The 17,234-nt window shown below is 33.9% G+C and overlaps 1 protein-coding gene across 1 annotated transcript; it reads left to right on the top strand.

Moving 5' to 3' along the window:
* Positions 1-3,498: 3,498 nt before the first annotated feature.
* Positions 3,499-17,013, top strand: LOC124457162 (kinesin-like protein KIF18A). Its single transcript, XM_047007446.1, has 11 exons — positions 3,499-4,116; positions 5,500-5,604; positions 7,551-7,859; positions 8,151-8,260; positions 10,223-10,373; positions 12,504-12,604; positions 13,297-13,405; positions 14,549-14,605; positions 15,256-15,551; positions 16,130-16,335; positions 16,802-17,013. The coding sequence occupies exons 1-11, from the start codon at positions 3,574-3,576 to the stop codon at positions 17,011-17,013; spliced, it is 2,199 nt and encodes a 732-aa protein (XP_046863402.1). The 5' UTR covers positions 3,499-3,573.
* The last annotated feature ends 221 nt before the right edge of the window (positions 17,014-17,234 follow it).

Here is a 17,234-nt window from a genome sequence, read left to right as displayed (position 1 = left end):
TGGGGGTGTAGCAAATATTTACCTGAAGAATTTTCCAAATTTACCTGAAATTTTACTGTTTTCCTGATATGCATTTGTGAATTTGGGAAACATGTAATGACTTCAAACATTCAATTTTAAAAAATTAATGATCAGTTTTAAAATATTTCATTCCATCATAATTTTTAGTTTACATAATCAAGGAATATGCAGCCCCATATGCCACTCGACAATTTAACAAGTGAAATTTCTGTCTTAAATTGGTAATAATGATTACGGCCTTAACAACCATGAGCCTACGGAAGCTTTACGTTTTGAGAGGGTAGTGGTTTACTTGCCCAAATTTCAAATCGATCTAAAAGCCATTGTAGGAATTTTTAATCCCATACAGATTTTAAATTATCAATTGGTCGTGTAAACTAATATCCACCGATTTGTAAGTGAAATTGAAAGACAAATTGCCATACCAACTTCGTACTTTACAAAAACATGCAGATTTATACGTCTTTACGCAATATTTAGTTTTATGAAGAAATACATGACTTTATAAACAATTTCCCAGCTTCCTTATTTCTTCGACTATTTTGCCCAAGTTTTGCAAAGTTTTTAAATTTTAGGGGACAGTTGCACACCCTTACTCCCCATCTCGTACGTTCTAACGTGCTACAGATAATCTATTACCTCATGTACACCATGTTGATAAATTTTATTGATGTAAAGTATTATTTCCCGACCAACTATGCTTTACTGATATCCTTTAATCAAGGATTGATAATTTCAAAGCAACAACTTTGCGCGTGGTCAAATGAGCCATGCAAGTCAGTTCCCTTGTGGCAGAACTTAGCTAGCCCCTACATCGGGAAATTCTTGGTGCTACCTCTGCATTCACTACAAGCATGACGTATAACAGCATACAAGCATGACGTATAACAGTTATAGATACTCCCATAGAAAACAGTCTGGAAAAGAAATATTTACTTTTAACACTGAGATGACTTAGGTGTAGTCATCGAAAGTCGAAACGTAGAAATGATTGAATGTTTTGTTTACTCTGTGTCTACATTCTACAAAGTATTAATTTTTTATGTATTTTATACTGCACGAGTAAACATAGAGCAAAGTATAACATATCACTGTCAGTGTTGTAATGTAACTCTTCTTTCTTTGCGTATTTTTTTATTAAAGGTAATTTTGCATAATGATTTTTAACTAGCATCAAAAATGTGCTTTGTCATACCTGTTACAACAAGAATAGCAACAAACGCATGCGCAGCAGTTTAAAGTTACGTAAATTTCCTATAAAGTCACCTTTGGAATCACTGATCACTCTACAAACTTGCATCTGTAAGATAAACTGATTTTGAGGAAAGCAAAAAAAAGTCGTACTCGTTATCGTACCGCACGTTTTTTATCGAATTATCTAAGTTGATGATAAATATTATGTTTATATCAGTATTGCAATAGTCAATCACTTTATTTTCACCTGATTTTTACGTGATCTTTACCTGTTTTTTGTTTCGATTTGCAATTGAGGGGTGTAGTTCCTATTGCACTATTGGAGTTTACACTCATCCTGCACAGCCATGTCTACTGACACTCGATTTAAATTACACTAATAATCACAACAGATTTAATAAAAACGAAATAAAGTCTCAAGATTTATTAAAAATCTTGTTTGATGTATAATAACAATTAAAACTCCCGCAATGATAAGTATGGGTAGAAGGTGTTACACTACGGTACATATGGTTGGAAGGTGTTACACTACTGTACAAATGGGTAGAAGGTGTTACTTTACTGTACAAATCCCACAATAATAAGAATGAGTAGCAGGCGTTACACTACGGTACATATGGTTCGAAGGTGTTACACTACTGTACAAATGGGTAGAAGGTGTTGTACTACTGTGATGATAAACTCCGCCTCTCTTACATACGTCTCACAAGTAACTTGTTTCTCTTGTAATGTTGTAGTGCGAGGTATCATCCTCTTTTTTTATTGTTGTAGTGTGAGGTACCTTCCTCTTTTCTTAATGTTGTAGTGCGAGGTAGTTTTCTCTTTTCTTAATGTTGCAGTGCGAGGTACTTTCCTCTTTTCCTAATGTTGTAGTGTGAGGTACCTTCCTATTTTCTTAATGTTGTAGTGGGAGGTACTTTTCTCTTTTCTTAATGTTGTGGTGCGAGGTACTTTCCTCTTTTCCTAATATTGTAGTGCGAGGTACCTTCCTCTTTTTTTAATGTTGTGGTGCGAGGTAGTTTTCTTTTCTTAATGTTGTAGTGAGGTACTTTTCTCTTTTCCTAATGTTGTAGTGGAGGTACTTTTTCTTTTCTTAATGTTGTAGTGTGAGGTACCTTCCTCTTTTTTTAATGTTGTAGTGCGAGGTACTTTTCTCTTTTCTTAATGTTGTAGTGCGAGGTACTTTCCTCTTTTCCTAATGTTGTAGTGCGAGGTATTTTACTCTTTTCTTGATGTTGTAGTGCGAGGTACTCTTTTCCTAATGTTGTGGTGCGAGGTACTTTCCTCTTTTCCTAATATTGAAGTGCGAGGTACTTTCCTCTTTTCTTAATGTTGTAGTGCGAGGTACTTTCCTCTTTTCTTAATGTTTTAGTAAGAGGTACCTTCCTCTTTTCTTAATGTTGTAGTGCGAGGTACCCTCCTCGTTTCTTAATGTTGTAGTGCGAATTAGCATGCAAGGACGGGGGGACATTGATAATTGGGGGGATGGGGCTGTATTCAAATATTCATATGAAATAATCCGTAAACACAATTGATTTCGATAGAAAGCAATAAATTACAACATGCATATTTAAATACTACCCCCCTCCCAATTATCGATGTTCCACCGCCCTTGCGATTTAGTTACTCTTCTCTTTTTCTAATGTTCATTTGCTAATTCTTATGTCAATATTGCAAAATGCTATCGGCAAGAAATCTATATTTCACTAATTATCTCATAAGTTTAAAAATTCTTTTGACCACCACACATTGTTTGCAGTTTATTTCAGGAAGTTTCAGGCAGAAGTGAGTGCACCGACTCGTAAAAAATAGCGCCCTAACAATTTTATTTTGATTATTTGCTCAGAGTCAGATGATGTCATCAAATTACACACATATGTACCAATTGAATTTTTATTGCTGTTTTTTAAGAAGATTTGCAATACTTTTTTTGTTATAGCTTGTGTAATAAAAGCTTTATCTTGCAAATATGATTTCCATTTACGTCATATCCATTGTGGAGTCCCTAACAGACCAAATAAAGATAAAATTTTCGTCATATGAAATACATGGCGTGAAAATGTTCTTAAACTATCTAAAGGAGTTGTGATAAAGGAATGAACTCAGGATAAAATCGCCAAGTTGTCAAGATGTCCCCTTTTTCGCCAAAAGACTAAATCCTTTTCGTTCGTACTTATATCAAGTATTCAAAAAATACATCATTTTGCGACTTTAATTTTGGCCAATCAAAGCGCTCTTCGCCAAGAGCCGTTTCTTTCAAAATTTTAATTGTGTCGTGCCATCAGTTCGATTAACGTGAAAACGAAATTCCTGAAATATTTATACAACCTGTCGCGAAAAAATAAAGAATCGATAAAGATGGTTAGTAAAGGTTCAAATATGTGTCCCAGTAGAAAGCGTAAACTGTCTAATGCTACGAATGAAATTGGTAAAAGCAGTAATGTCAAAGTTGTTGTGCGAGTGCGACCATTGAACTCGATGGAGTTAGTTGGGAATCATACAAATGTTGTTCGTCCTATGGACGACCGTGTTGTGGTTTTCGATCCTCACGAAGACTACGATGCGAGCAGTTTTATACCAAATGCGAGAACACGTCGGCGAAGTAATATTCTTGAAAAGAGGGTGAAAGACTTGCGGTTTATATTTGATCGTGTCTTCGATGAGAGATCGAACAATGAAGAAATATTCAATCATACGACAAAGACGATAATCGACGGAGTTCTTAATGGATACAATTGTACTGTGTTTGCATATGGTGCTACGGGAGCTGGCAAAACTCACACAATGCTTGGTAATGATAAAACTCCTGGAGTCATGTTTTTAACTATGATGGATTTGTACAAAAGAATTGATGAAATGAAAAATGAGAAAACATGTGAAGTAGCTGTGTCCTACCTTGAGGTAAAATTTGGTAAATAAGATTTACTAATCAATTTAATGACAGCTTGACGATTTATAAACAACCATTTGTTACTTGTGGTCAACTTACGTGAGCTATAAATACAACACCTTTAGACAACATTTCTCTTGTTATAAAAGATAAATTGATCTTGCTCGTAACCTACTTTTAACAGCACACATGATAACTCATAAACTGGGATGAAAACTGCTTCGTGTGTTGCATAAAGTCATCGTTTTTTAATAGTAAATAGTTATTATTGTAATTATATTCAGAAAAACAAAATACACAGTAAAATATTTCAGATAAGTTTTGTACAAACCCTGATGTTATTAAGAAAAGCACACCAGGCCTTAAGACTGTTTTTGCTTATAGGTACCCTAATCATCACACCAAATAGTCACTATATAATTACGGATGAACACCAGCTACATACTTAACTCAATAACAATATACTAAGTACAATAACAATACAACTACAATCAAAATTATTGCTGCTTTTATGAAAGGTTTCGCTATACTTTTGAGATAAGGGATACTACTAACTCATGTATAGTTGCCTCTCATACATTTAAAAATCTACAAAATCTAGCTATATGCAGAATATGAATGATAAACGAACAATGGTAATACATTAGCTGGTCATTAGTCTTCATAAATGGATGCCACTACTATGTATGCCTATACATATGAAATAATGAAAGTCATGTGATACGACATTAAGATTTATTTGCCTCACCACCTTTGATTCTTATCGAGTCTTTTAGTAGCTGTTTTGAACATAATAAACTCTTCTCTTGGGAAGTAATCTGATTTTACTGAGGCCAAAGTTTCATTCAGTGTATCATAAAAAGTTGATTGTTCTACTATACCAAGAAGTTCCCGACGCCATGTGGGAATTCGCTAATTAAATGTATTTGACATAAAAATGATAATAGAAAGACTGAAGACCCTGGTAGAAATCTTAACTAAGATCCTGTACAGGATCCTATTAGGATCTTTCATATGATCTTGCCATTGTATCCTACAAGATCCTATAAGATCATCTAAGTTGCTTATTTCAGGAATGTTACAATTACATGTCTTACATTTCTCATACTTTTTAAATTAAAACAATATACAATTGAACAATATAAGAAATATCTTCCAGTGCTTTAAATTGAAGGGAAATGGTGCATGAAAACTGTGGGATTATATTAATTTGCTTTCGCAGTTCTTAAGTACTGCTTTTAAATACTTCTGCAAGTTTGTCTCTGCTATGTTAATTTTAGATCATCAGCATTATTTGCTTATTAATATTTGTCGATAAAGTTTGAATTGAATAACCTAGTTATTATTCGTGTGAATGTTTGCTTTATATTCATTTTTATCTTGCCTGTTTGCAGGTCTACAATGAAACAATCAGAGATTTGTTAATGCCTGGTAAAGATCTTGCAATAAGAGAAGATCCACAAAAAGGGGTTTGCGTGAATAATCTCACACTCCATCAGGTAGTTTATATAAAAATTGTTTTAAAAAGAGCAAATATTACGGTGAATGGTCAAAATACGTAATAATGCGATAGTTCTTAACAGAACTGTTTAAAACTAGAACTATTACATTATTAATTTGACCATTCACCGTGGTATTTGCTCTTTTTAAAACGACTTTTAAATATATAATCACAAGAAAGTCTATTTCAGTTTATATTGAATAATTTATACATACATAATTTATACATACATTACAATAATTTATACATACATTATGAAACATTTCAAATATCCTCACTCTCCTTTATTTGCACAATTCAGGCTATTTAATGGCAACTGGCCCATCCAACTTACGATATATTTGTTTTTCATGCAATTAACTTCATGATTTTGTCTTTAACTGTCATGTAATCCTCCATACGTGATTTTTTTGACTCCACAAGAAACTTTTTGAGGGATGAAATGATTATTGCGAATGCATAAACATAGCTACAAAGAAATTAATTTATTGCATTCGTCAAATGCAATTATTATGAACGGCATAAATTTACAGAAAAGTACTGTGTGAAGTAGCAAATAGCGATTAAGTACTGTGTACTTCATGATTGACATCATTTCCCCGTTTAGGGATGATGTCATTCTTATTCTTTCTTGTCTACGTACGTAAATAATTATTAAAATCAGAAGCGGCTCTTGATGAGAAGTCTGCTCAAATTACGTATGCCACCAAGTCTCGTGTTTTAATATAGCAATACAGCTACAGCAATTGTGGCAGCATGATTTTAAGTTTAAAGCACATTTTAAAGCATGCTGTGGACAAGAGCCCGCGATCTGTGTGGCTTAAATTTACTCAATGCTCGCTCTAAATGAATTGCCTGCTGCTAGAAATCAAAATGCTTGCGTGTTTGTTAACATACGGTACGCGTATGAAACGCATATGATACGAAAAACATACGTGTATGATACGAGAACGATACGCATGTGATGCGAGAACGATACGCATGTGATGCGAGAACGATACGTATGTGATGCGAGAACGATACGCGTATGATACGAGAACGATACGCGTGTGATACAAAGATGAAACGCTGTGATACTTACGAGAACTTTGTTCATCATAATGAGCAGCAATTTTGCTTTCACATGGTTAACAAATTCATTTTTCTGGTATTGCCTACTAATATTGCATACAGGTATTACCTGGTATGGAATTCTATGTTATTCCACTATTATTCAACAGAAGGTCTTTTCCAGGATAAATTTTGATCAACATTTAAAGCAAATGTTTTACTTTCTAAAACCTGTTTTTATCGACTTTAATGTTAATTTTATAAACTTTTCTTCTATTTAGTATTTGTTTTGAGTCGATTACCATGAATTCAGTTTTACCAACATCGAGAGTCAAGCATGGCTACTAACTAACTCTGAATTCATGTAACTGTTTAATCACTTGCAGTTAAGTAGGTTTGTCTCGTCCCCAAACAACCATTCGAGAATGTTACGTGTATGGGAAGGGAATGATAGGCCTTTTTTCTTTTCGCGACGAAACGTGGCTTCTATTAAAATACGATTCGATTCATACGAACAGAATATACGTTTATTAACGCGAATTAGCATCGGGCAATTGTCCTGTAAGCAGACAGACTATATCAGCCGTTGTCAGAGATTCAAAAAACGATACGCGTATAAAATAGAACGATACGCGTATGGTACGAGAACGATACGCGTATCATACACAAAATTATGTTAACAAATACGCGAGCGGTACCGTATGTTATGAATTTATGAAATATACGTTTCTTTAATTTGTGACTTATGTTTTCCAAACTACTGAACGTCTTCTTAGTGGTTCCTTTATTGACAATGAACCTGTGTAGAATTTTTTTATAACAACTTTTAAATTTCGTCGCACCTCACCTCACAAATTTTCACTATCGACAAAAACCCGTTTTTTGTAACTATAGCCAAGAAGCGCCGAAGAATTATTTGGTATGTTGGAGTTTGGAAACAGAAATCGAAGTCAACATCCGACGGACGCCAACGCCACCTCCTCTAGGTCTCACGCGGTTTTTCAAGTGTTTGTGAGGCAGAAAAGGACTGGGTCTGGTTTGAAAGCCGATTTTCAGGTTGCAAAGATGTCTCTTATTGATTTGGCTGGTTCAGAAAGGGCGACTGTTACCAAGAATAAAGGACCACGCATGCGCGAAGGAGCAAACATCAATAAGTCATTGTTGGCTCTTGGAAACTGCATCAATGCTTTAGCTGAGAACAAGGTTTTGTATAAAACGCTTTTGTAAAAATAAAGTAGACCAAATGCCTTTTTATATTGCAGTGACCAGGAACTCTTGTGTTAAAACTTTAGGCCAAGTGTCTAGCACCTTCCTATTCAGATTTACAGGATCTTAAATTACGTAGTACAAATCTTAAATTTGAATTAAGATTTTATCAAAGCACTTCGTACGCATAAGATTTTGAAATCTCACGTTAAGATTTTAACAGGATCTTATAGTTTTTCTTTTAAATTCAAAATATGGCACCTTCAATTTTTCCACGTTTTATGTGAGATATACTTTTTAGAAAACGCCCACATTCCTTATCGCGATAGTAAGTTGACAAGAATTTTGAAAGATTCACTTGGAGGCAATTGTAAAACTGTGATGATTGCCGCTGTCAGGTAAGTATTGCATGCAATTATTGTCAGCAGTCTTTGACTTTTACGTTCTAGTAGAATTTATTTTTCTGTGCATACGTATACCGTATTTTGTCTAACATACGTACGCCGCAAAGTTTATTAACTTTTCAACGGGCTTGGTGCGGCGTGTATTGGAGGGAGGCGTCTATTATGGAATGAAATTCTTAAGTTCTCATGCAAGGCTTGACATGTAAAAACAAAGCAACTTCGAAACAGCTGTATCTTGTATGAAGAAGTCAATTACTATATTGTCTTATTTTCCTGTAATTTTTCATATAAAATGCCCTATTGGCATGCTCGTTTGCAAAAAGGGAGGCGTTTATTGTCAGTTCTATGTAATAGACAAGGCCCTTATTAGAGGATGGCATGTAATTGAGGCTAGGCGTGTATTAGAGGAAATACGGTATAGCTATACAAGTGCATCTTTTGTTTGCACCTGCGCATATATATTGTTCTCGTGTTTTTTGTGTGTGTGTCAAAGGCCTAGTTTAGACGTTGAACTTTACATGAACCAAATGCATTTAAAACAAAAGATAATGAGGGAGTTCATCTCATTTTTATTTTGTCTTTAATGCATTTAGTTCATATAAAGTTCGACGTCTAAACTAGGCCAAAAATTCATTTAATCATTCTTCTTGGCACCTGAGATTTACCGTATTTGCCGGTGTATAAGTCGACCTTTTTCGATCAAAAATCGACCTAAAAAAATCGACCTCCACTTATACACCGAGTCATGAAATTCAACTTCGTATTCATCGCTTCAAACGTGATGGTAATTACTTTAACTTTCTATATTGTGTCGGAAATCAGTCTGTAAATGCCCTGGTAAGGTTTGATATGCCTACCTGTACATCGAAAACTGTATCTGCCAAAGGTGAAAAAACTGTTCTCGTGAGAACAACAGGCCATGAAAAGTCTAGATTCACCGTTGTACTTTCCTGCTTAGCTAATGGTACAAAGCTGAAGCCGTTGGTCGTTTTTAAGAGAAAAACTCTATCGAAAGGACAGTTCCCTTCTGGCGTAGTATTTATACATCTTATTATTAATTATTACGTGTAATAAGTTTAAGATAATGAAACAATTGAGCTCGACTTATACAAAGGATATATCATAAAATCGTAAATTTTTGTCGAATTTTAGAGGGTCGACTTATACAACGAGTCGACTTATACACCGGCAAATTTGGTAATTTGCATTATCCTCATAAATCTTACATGAAGTCTGTTACTCTCAGAAAAAGAAATCAGAATAATGCGGAAGATGTTAGAAGCAATAAGATTATGTATGGCAGTCAGTTCATTAGCGTTGGGCATAGTTTGATCGAAATAAATTATTCAATTATTTTTTCAATAAAAGATGTTTGTACTGTTTTCACAGGCTAATGCAAGGAGACTTTTGGAAGAACTCGAGCAGTTTAGTGCAAGCCCGAGATCGAAGGTCGACAGTTTTATGCACCTGCTCGCGGGTTCTCACAAACGTCTCCGAGTTATTCAAAAGCAAGAGCAAACATTGTTAAAAAGTAAAAACAATGTGAAACAGATAAATTTAAAACAAATTTTTGAATTTTTTCTCTAATATGGATTCACAATTGATTTGCAAATTCTTTTGATTTGTTTAATTGGCTGAGGTCAGATCGGTTTGCACTGGTCAATGCAAACTCAGCTATAGACCAATCAGTGCACGCGTTTCAGTTCTGTTATTAAAGAAATGTTTTGTGATGGTGTTGTGAAAATGAGTTACGGTAAATGTAGCTACAAGGGTGGTTTTTCCAATTTTTCTTTTTGCATTTTCTCCTTGGGAGGAATAGATATCACTTAAAGGCCAACAATTTTGTCTCAGCTTACAGGGAAAGCGTGAATCGTCTTTCCTTTTACACTAGTTAATGAAGTAACAAACGATGACACTCGTCAAACAGCATCATTTTTACATTCCCGTTTTATGTAGTCCTTCGTCGTTATCGTATGAAGACACTTACAACACCTTAAAGTATGCTGATAGAGCAAAGAACATCAAATCAAGTCTTGTGAAAAATGTAGTCAGTGTTGACCTTCACTTGAGCCAGTATCCAAAACTCGTAAAAGAACTACAGGCAGAGGTATGCAATCAAAAATCTTCATTTGTACCTAGCGCTTGTACCGAGTTATTTAGATTGCGTATAACAGCTTTCGTGTAAAGCTTATTGTTATATTTCAAACTTTACATTTTGTCTATAACTCCATTATTTGTTCACGTGATACATGACGTGGTTACACTCGCACTCTCTTAAAAACCTGATTACCCCTCCCCTCCCCCTTTTTTTGCGATAAACAAAAATGATCTACTTCATTTATTCTTCTACACGCCTGGTGTATTTATTGACTTTGATGATATTTGACCTTGTAGTTTATCGGGTGGAGGCTTCTCTTGCTATTGAGTTCATGAAAACTTAGTTACGGAAAACATTACGACAAAAACATAAAAAATCAAAGAGGCAGAAAAAAAATCGATGCTCTTTGACTTTGAATGCGAAGAAAAGAATGCAACATGTAATGGAAGAGGGGCATTTTCAAGTAGAATGCGTGTATTGATGATGAAGACGTTTATCATCATTTCAATGTTTGTCAATGCGGCGCTTATTAGAGGGTGGTGCGTAAAGGGGAACACGGTCGATAGGAATAAATTAAGAAAAAAATATTTCAATTTTAAAATACCTTAGAACGAGTCCTATTTGGAGTATTTCAGCTTTAAAATGCCTATATAGTGTTTTTGCATTTCTGCCATTTAGATAGTTCAGGCTACTCTAAAAAATATATTGTATTGTTCGAAAGTAATATTTTGCTGTATAGTTTTGCACTCCAAGTTGAAAAATTGACCCTTTTCATTGTTTGACTACCAGTATAAAAAAGCTGGTAACTAATGTCATTTTTGACGTCACATCGGGAATTCGTCTGTCGTATTTTTGTTTAAAATTAAATGTTTTTGAACATCCGTAACACAAGATGCCATACAAGTAGGTAATGCAACAATATAGCTATGCTTTTGAGGAAATTATATGTAAAATACACTGTTTTCTTAAAACGAATTCCCGGTATGACGTCAGATCTAAACTCTCGCCCTAGTTTTTTTAATGTCACGGCCAGACAAATAATCCCCGACTTTAAGCTTTCAAAAATGCACGAAGATCAAATTTTCGAATTATAAATTATATTGACAATATGTTTAAAATCCTCTGAACTATCTACACTAATGATGCTAACAGCACACGATATTTTTAAACTTCCCTATATAGGATATTTCTTTAAAATCACTCAAAAGCGATTAACTGTACTGATCAAACGATACTGCTTACCCATTGAAATTAAATTAATCTTTATGCCCTACAAAATTAATTATCTTTACAGTTTTAAAGATTCGATTCCCTTTGATCTTAAATCCGGGTAGTATATCAATTTACTTGTTCGGCTTGTAATAGTCGCTATATTGGCGAAACAATACGTCATATTTCTACCAGGATGAAGGAGCACATTTCCACTGATAAAAACTCGCACATCTTCAAACACCTTCTCTCCTCACATAACTGCAAATCACAATACACAAACAACTGCTTTACAGTTATCGACACTGACAACTATTCTTCCACCCTTAGAATTAAAGAAGCCTTACACATTAACAAACTTAAACCCGATCTCAATAAGCAAGTTCACCACGTTAATACCATTTTTAGTTTATATCTAATTTTATGTTAATATTTTTTTTCTTCCATTTAATGTATCGTCCAACTTCCATATGTTAATTAATTGTTAATATTTATAATACTATCCTCATCTCAATTACTATTTATATATTTAAGTATCACATTCTGTAACACATTCACTCGCACTGATGATGGCATAAGTTTGCCGAAACATGTCTGTAATAAAGAAGTTTGTTTTATACATTCAGTTTATTATTTCAATTGTGCTTTTCCGTAAATATGGAAATATTATACATAGCCCAATTACTAAAATATACATAGCCCAATTACTAAAACATGATACAGGCACTTTATGTATTCTTTCGTAATTTCTTACAACAGCGTGTTTATAAAAGCATTTTCAATTTAGAATCAATTTGTATAATTTATTTTCACCACTTTAGACCACTAGTTGATACTGCAACTGTTACGTAGCATCTCAGATCACTGTTTCTATGTTTTATTAGCCATCTTGCAAATTGAATATTTTAATCAAAGATTATTTTATCGCAGGTTTGTCAATTAAAGGAAAGACTAAATAAATTTGAAATGGGTGAAGCTACGCCAATGAAGAAAAGACGTTTGGACGAGAGTAGGAAAGACGAATTTGAAAAGTACGTATGTTGACGAACATTTTATCTCCCGTTATAAACAACAGCGATTATTAAAGTATTCAATGTTGCTTTTAAAATTATTTGTTTGAAGTGGGTCTTTTTATGTATTTACGCTAAATTATGTACTATCTACATAGAAGAACCCAATTTTATCGGTTTTGTTAGGTAAAAGAAATTAATATTCTGATCAAGTAAATGCATAATTTTTCATGCTATCCAACGTGGTTTTCGTGCGCATGGTCAATTAGCATGCTCACTTATCATTTACTTTTATTACTGTACGAAGCACTTTTTTGAATTTCTTTGCAATGTTTTTTATTAATTTTAAAGAAAAATGGCTCGCATTTTGTCTTAGTCTCTTTGCTGCAGCATTTTCTATTTGTCAACATCGTTTATGTCTCATAAAATCGTCAAAGCATGCTCCGTGTTTTGTTTCAAATGCAATTGTTGATATTTAAAAAAACTTTTACATTTCACACAGCATTTGTTTTATAAATTGAGAGAGTCGGACCTCTTCTTACGGACATCTCTCGGAAGCGTACACTGCTTTCGTGTTCATGCCAACATTTTACTTTTTATGACCTATCATTGGCGGACATCTCTCGTGGCGGCAAACGTGTCCGCTCTTCGGAGTTTCTATTTTATAAATTTTGCTCCAGTATACAGGTTTTGACATTCTTTTTTGTTTTTAGGTTGAAGAGTGAGATTAAATCTGTGTACAATCAGAAAGGTGACATTCGTAAAAATATTCTTGATACGGAATGTCTTGAGAAAGAAATGATGGAGAAACTACATCGAAAGGTTTGTTTTTAAAACTTGCAACAAGACAGGCTACTAGAGAAAATTATTTTGTTGTACTTGCGTATTATAATAGTTTCCAAATTGCACAAAAAGATTGACGGCAGTGTAATCTCACTTGTAACAATATATTATAAGCTTGGCAAATTATAGTTCTTTGAAATCTCCTGTTTTTCGGCTTAGCCTTCTTCAGTTCTGAACTCCGACTTCGGGAATCATTCAAATATCTGCTTTTGGCTGCTTAATTTTTCGAGTCACTTTTGAGGTCGTTTCTTTCAGATAATTAAGAATGTTATTTGGCTCTTTCGGTGAACAAAAAAAAAAACAGTCACGAAGCAAAACAATGAAAAAAACATCAAAAAATAAAATTTCTATATATGAAATAAAAGCTCCACACTCCTATTTCGATCTTTTTTCAACGCTTTGTTGTGTCATGCATAAAATGTTTTATTTCATGCAAGTTTTTTAATTTTAGCCGATAGTTATCGTTCGTTAATACGAAAAGGTTTCGCTCTGATACGTTTACTAAAGTCTGACAGCACAAATAACTGCTACGGGAGGTTCCTGGACATGAACAAACTATGGCTGCGGAAGGCAAAAAACGCCTGAGCTCTGGCTTAACTCCGGTGCACAACATTAATAAATAAATCGATGATTTACTTGCATGTTTCATTACAGGTCTCATTAGTGACTCTTGCGCGTGAAACAATCCAAGAAAGATTTGATTGGTTCTAGGACTTTCGTGTCTGTCACGCGTGAATTACGTAATCTTGCGACAACACAAAAACTCCTGATTTCAAGCTCGGGCTTACCTTCGGTATCCCAAGTAATTATGGAGAGAAGAAAACAATTGAAAATGTTTTTAATTTATATTATTTGACATCCTGTTCCATCTATGACCCGTTGTAAAAAGCAAACATTGTAGCTACGACTTTCAATAAATAATACTGAATAGTTACGTAGCCTTATCTTTTCATCCTTTTGTTTGTCAACCTTTTGTTTGTCAACCTTTTGTTTTGGTTATATTTGTGGTTATAACTCGTTTTAAAGATTCTAATTTTTATGAATATTTTGTGATTGTTTTTCTGAATGTTTTTTTATTGTCGTGGATTACGTCATGATAATTACGTATGTGTTGTTGTTTAGAAAAGAAACATGGAATGGATGAATATTCTTTCTTATGACGACTTGAAAATGAACAAGGTTTGAATTTATTGTACATATTCTATAGCTACGGTTACATAATGTATTGAGAATCGCCGAGCAGCCTAGATGTCATAAAATATTCCCAAAAAAAAAAACAAATATATTTCGCGACAAGTTGCACGAAGTATGTTACAGCCGTAAATGGTCAGATCAATCTTTGGCAAAACATTTTACTTATTCTTAGTTCGTACTGTCCTTAAAGCCTATTTTTCATCTTGGGGATTTTTTGTGCGCAAAGTCAAGTTTCGGGTTGGTGGTCAAGAAATTATGACACATTGTCTACCAATCAGGCGCGTTATCTGCTTTTACGCACTAAAAATTGCACCTGGTGGAAAATAGTCATGATGATACTTGTCTCACAAGGATTTTGGCTTTCGATAAACATGTCACATACAGCAATGCCTTGTACAACTTCAGACAAGCGAGAAAACTTATACAGTGCTACAGTGCCCTTGTTTCATGTATAATGTAAATTGTAACCTTATAAAGTAATGGGTTGCTATAAGACTTATTTTTAGTAGATCGTAACTCAGTTTAATAACTTAACTAGAATAATTTTTTCACGCAACTTTACATTTCTGACAGGTATTGTGTTGAAGTGACTGAAAAGCATCAAAAACATAATCAAACCGGCTAATTTTTCATAGGTCGAAACAAAAGTACGAAAGTGTTTATCAGCTACAAAATCGCGGATAAGACACTTAAGAGAACGACGAGAAAAGTTGAATGAGCAGGCTCGTGAGAACAGTGAATGGCTTCGTCGTACTCAGAATGATTTCAAAATTATTGAATCGCTTCAATGTTCTATGGATATGCTATCATTTTTAACTGTGTACGAGACATCGTGTCGCAACAAAATACAGGCAGATGAATTGATGCAAGAAGCAAAGTACTACAAGAAATGTATAAAAAATTACGAATTGCACAGGAAAAGAGAAAAGCGGTATGGTAGCTGTCAGTTTCCTATCGATTTGATGAGTTTTAGTTAATGCGAGATCAAGTATAGCATCTTTAAAAAAATTTTCACGGGAAAATAATTTATGTCATTGACGTACATTTCTAAATAAATGTGGAGGCAAATATTCAAATAAAAATTTTTATATTAATAAGGCATAGATTTATATGTTTTCTCTCCATAACTCAATGCACTGCCTTCATAGATTATCTTTAAATAAAAAGCCCTATGTTAAACAATAACTTAGGTGATATGTCTGTGCATGCTTCTGAAGAACTGTTAAGTCATGGCTGTGATGTTTACCTTCGTTTTTAAATTATCGTTAACCTGTCATCACTGGTATTTGATTGCTCTTGCTTTAAAAAGTTTTGACTTTACAAGCAAAACAGGCATCAGCTAAACGCAAACAAAAAAGTCATTTCGCTTACGTTCATTTAACTAACATAAAGTATTCGGAATATATGTACCTATACTTCATTTTAATGTGTTGAGTTAACAATCAAGGTTTTCTCTTTGTAAGTATTATTTATTGATAATGTCAGTTGTTTTTACTTATAATTATTTAGTTTGATTGAGTCGTTACTAAAATGCGTTCGTAAGCAGCACGTCGTTTTGATGTCCTCTGAAATGAACACTGAAGAAATGGATAAAGAATATGAAAATATTGTTAATATGGTTGAGGATAACAGAGAGGTAGCATGGGCCGATCAAACGACGACCTTAGATAACAGGGAAGTATCTGACGGGATATCTTGTGCAATAAAAAACTTAAGTGAGTATGCCGCTGACACTTAGGTACATTTAGGTACATTTAAATAACATATGAATTTATCTTCCTATGAAGTTTGTTTTTTTATGCTAAAATAACAAAAAGTGGCAGCAAGTTAGATTTGTGTAGTTTGTGTCAATCGTAGTCTTTCCCTTATGTTACTAACTTTTCTGCTTTAGTCGTATTTTTTCAATTTTGGAATTTTTTCCTAAAACTACTCTTTTGCTGTCTGGTGTGTTCTGCATTTATTGCCAAAGTTAATTAACCAATCAAAAATGACTCAATAAATGTTTAATTTTTGATGTTGACTGTAAAGTTTTTTACTGTTTTTAAAACTATCGCAAGTCTTTTGCAAAAATAGATTTAGACATAGTAGTTAGTAACTTAACAATACTTCCTTCATACTGTCTGCTGTATTTATCCAAACGTTCATATAAATGAGTATTCGCTTACTTAATTATTCCATTAGTTTCAGGAACTCCCTGCCGTTCACCTCGATCGCAAAGAAGGGTTTGCAGTATTGATCTTACACCACGTAGAATGAACATTGAACGAACGCCATCGTTAACGCTTAGCTCTACTGTTCCACTACGCGTAGAAAGTGACGTCATTCCTCAAAGAAAACAAGATAGCTACCGAAAATTAAGCATCGGATCATTTTTGTTGTCATTACTGAATTAAACTACTTAAGGAAAAGAGATAACAGTTTAAAAATATCCTCATTTTTGGTAAACTTAATGTAATAAAGTCAGATAAAGTTGAAGTTAAAGGAATGAAAGAATGATGAACTAAAACGGGCTCGTTTTACTAAAGTTTTCATGTTATTCCTTTATGTAAAAAACAAATAAAGATGAGGTAAGTGTAGGTTACTCAATGTAGGGGTTTGTTCCTGTATTGTGCAC

This window comes from Xenia sp. Carnegie-2017, unplaced genomic scaffold (assembly GCF_021976095.1).
Source record: "Xenia sp. Carnegie-2017 unplaced genomic scaffold, XeniaSp_v1 HiC_scaffold_6, whole genome shotgun sequence".
NCBI classification, from domain to species: Eukaryota; Metazoa; Cnidaria; class Anthozoa; order Malacalcyonacea; family Xeniidae; genus Xenia; species Xenia sp. Carnegie-2017.
Note: the sequence above shows the minus strand (reverse complement) of the source record. Positions and strands in the feature narration are given on the sequence as shown.

Bases quoted from the DNA above. Each gene is read 5' to 3' on its own strand.
- LOC124457162 (XM_047007446.1), top strand. From the start codon at position 3,574: ATGGTTAGTAAAGGTTCAAATATGTGTCCCAGTAGAAAGCGTAAACTG. The intron at 7,860-8,150 runs GTTTTGTATAAA...GTTTTATGTGAG, and splicing joins ATGCTTTAGCTGAGAACAAG to ATATACTTTTTAGAAAACGC. The intron at 12,605-13,296 runs GTACGTATGTTG...TTTTGTTTTTAG, and splicing joins AGGAAAGACGAATTTGAAAA to GTTGAAGAGTGAGATTAAAT.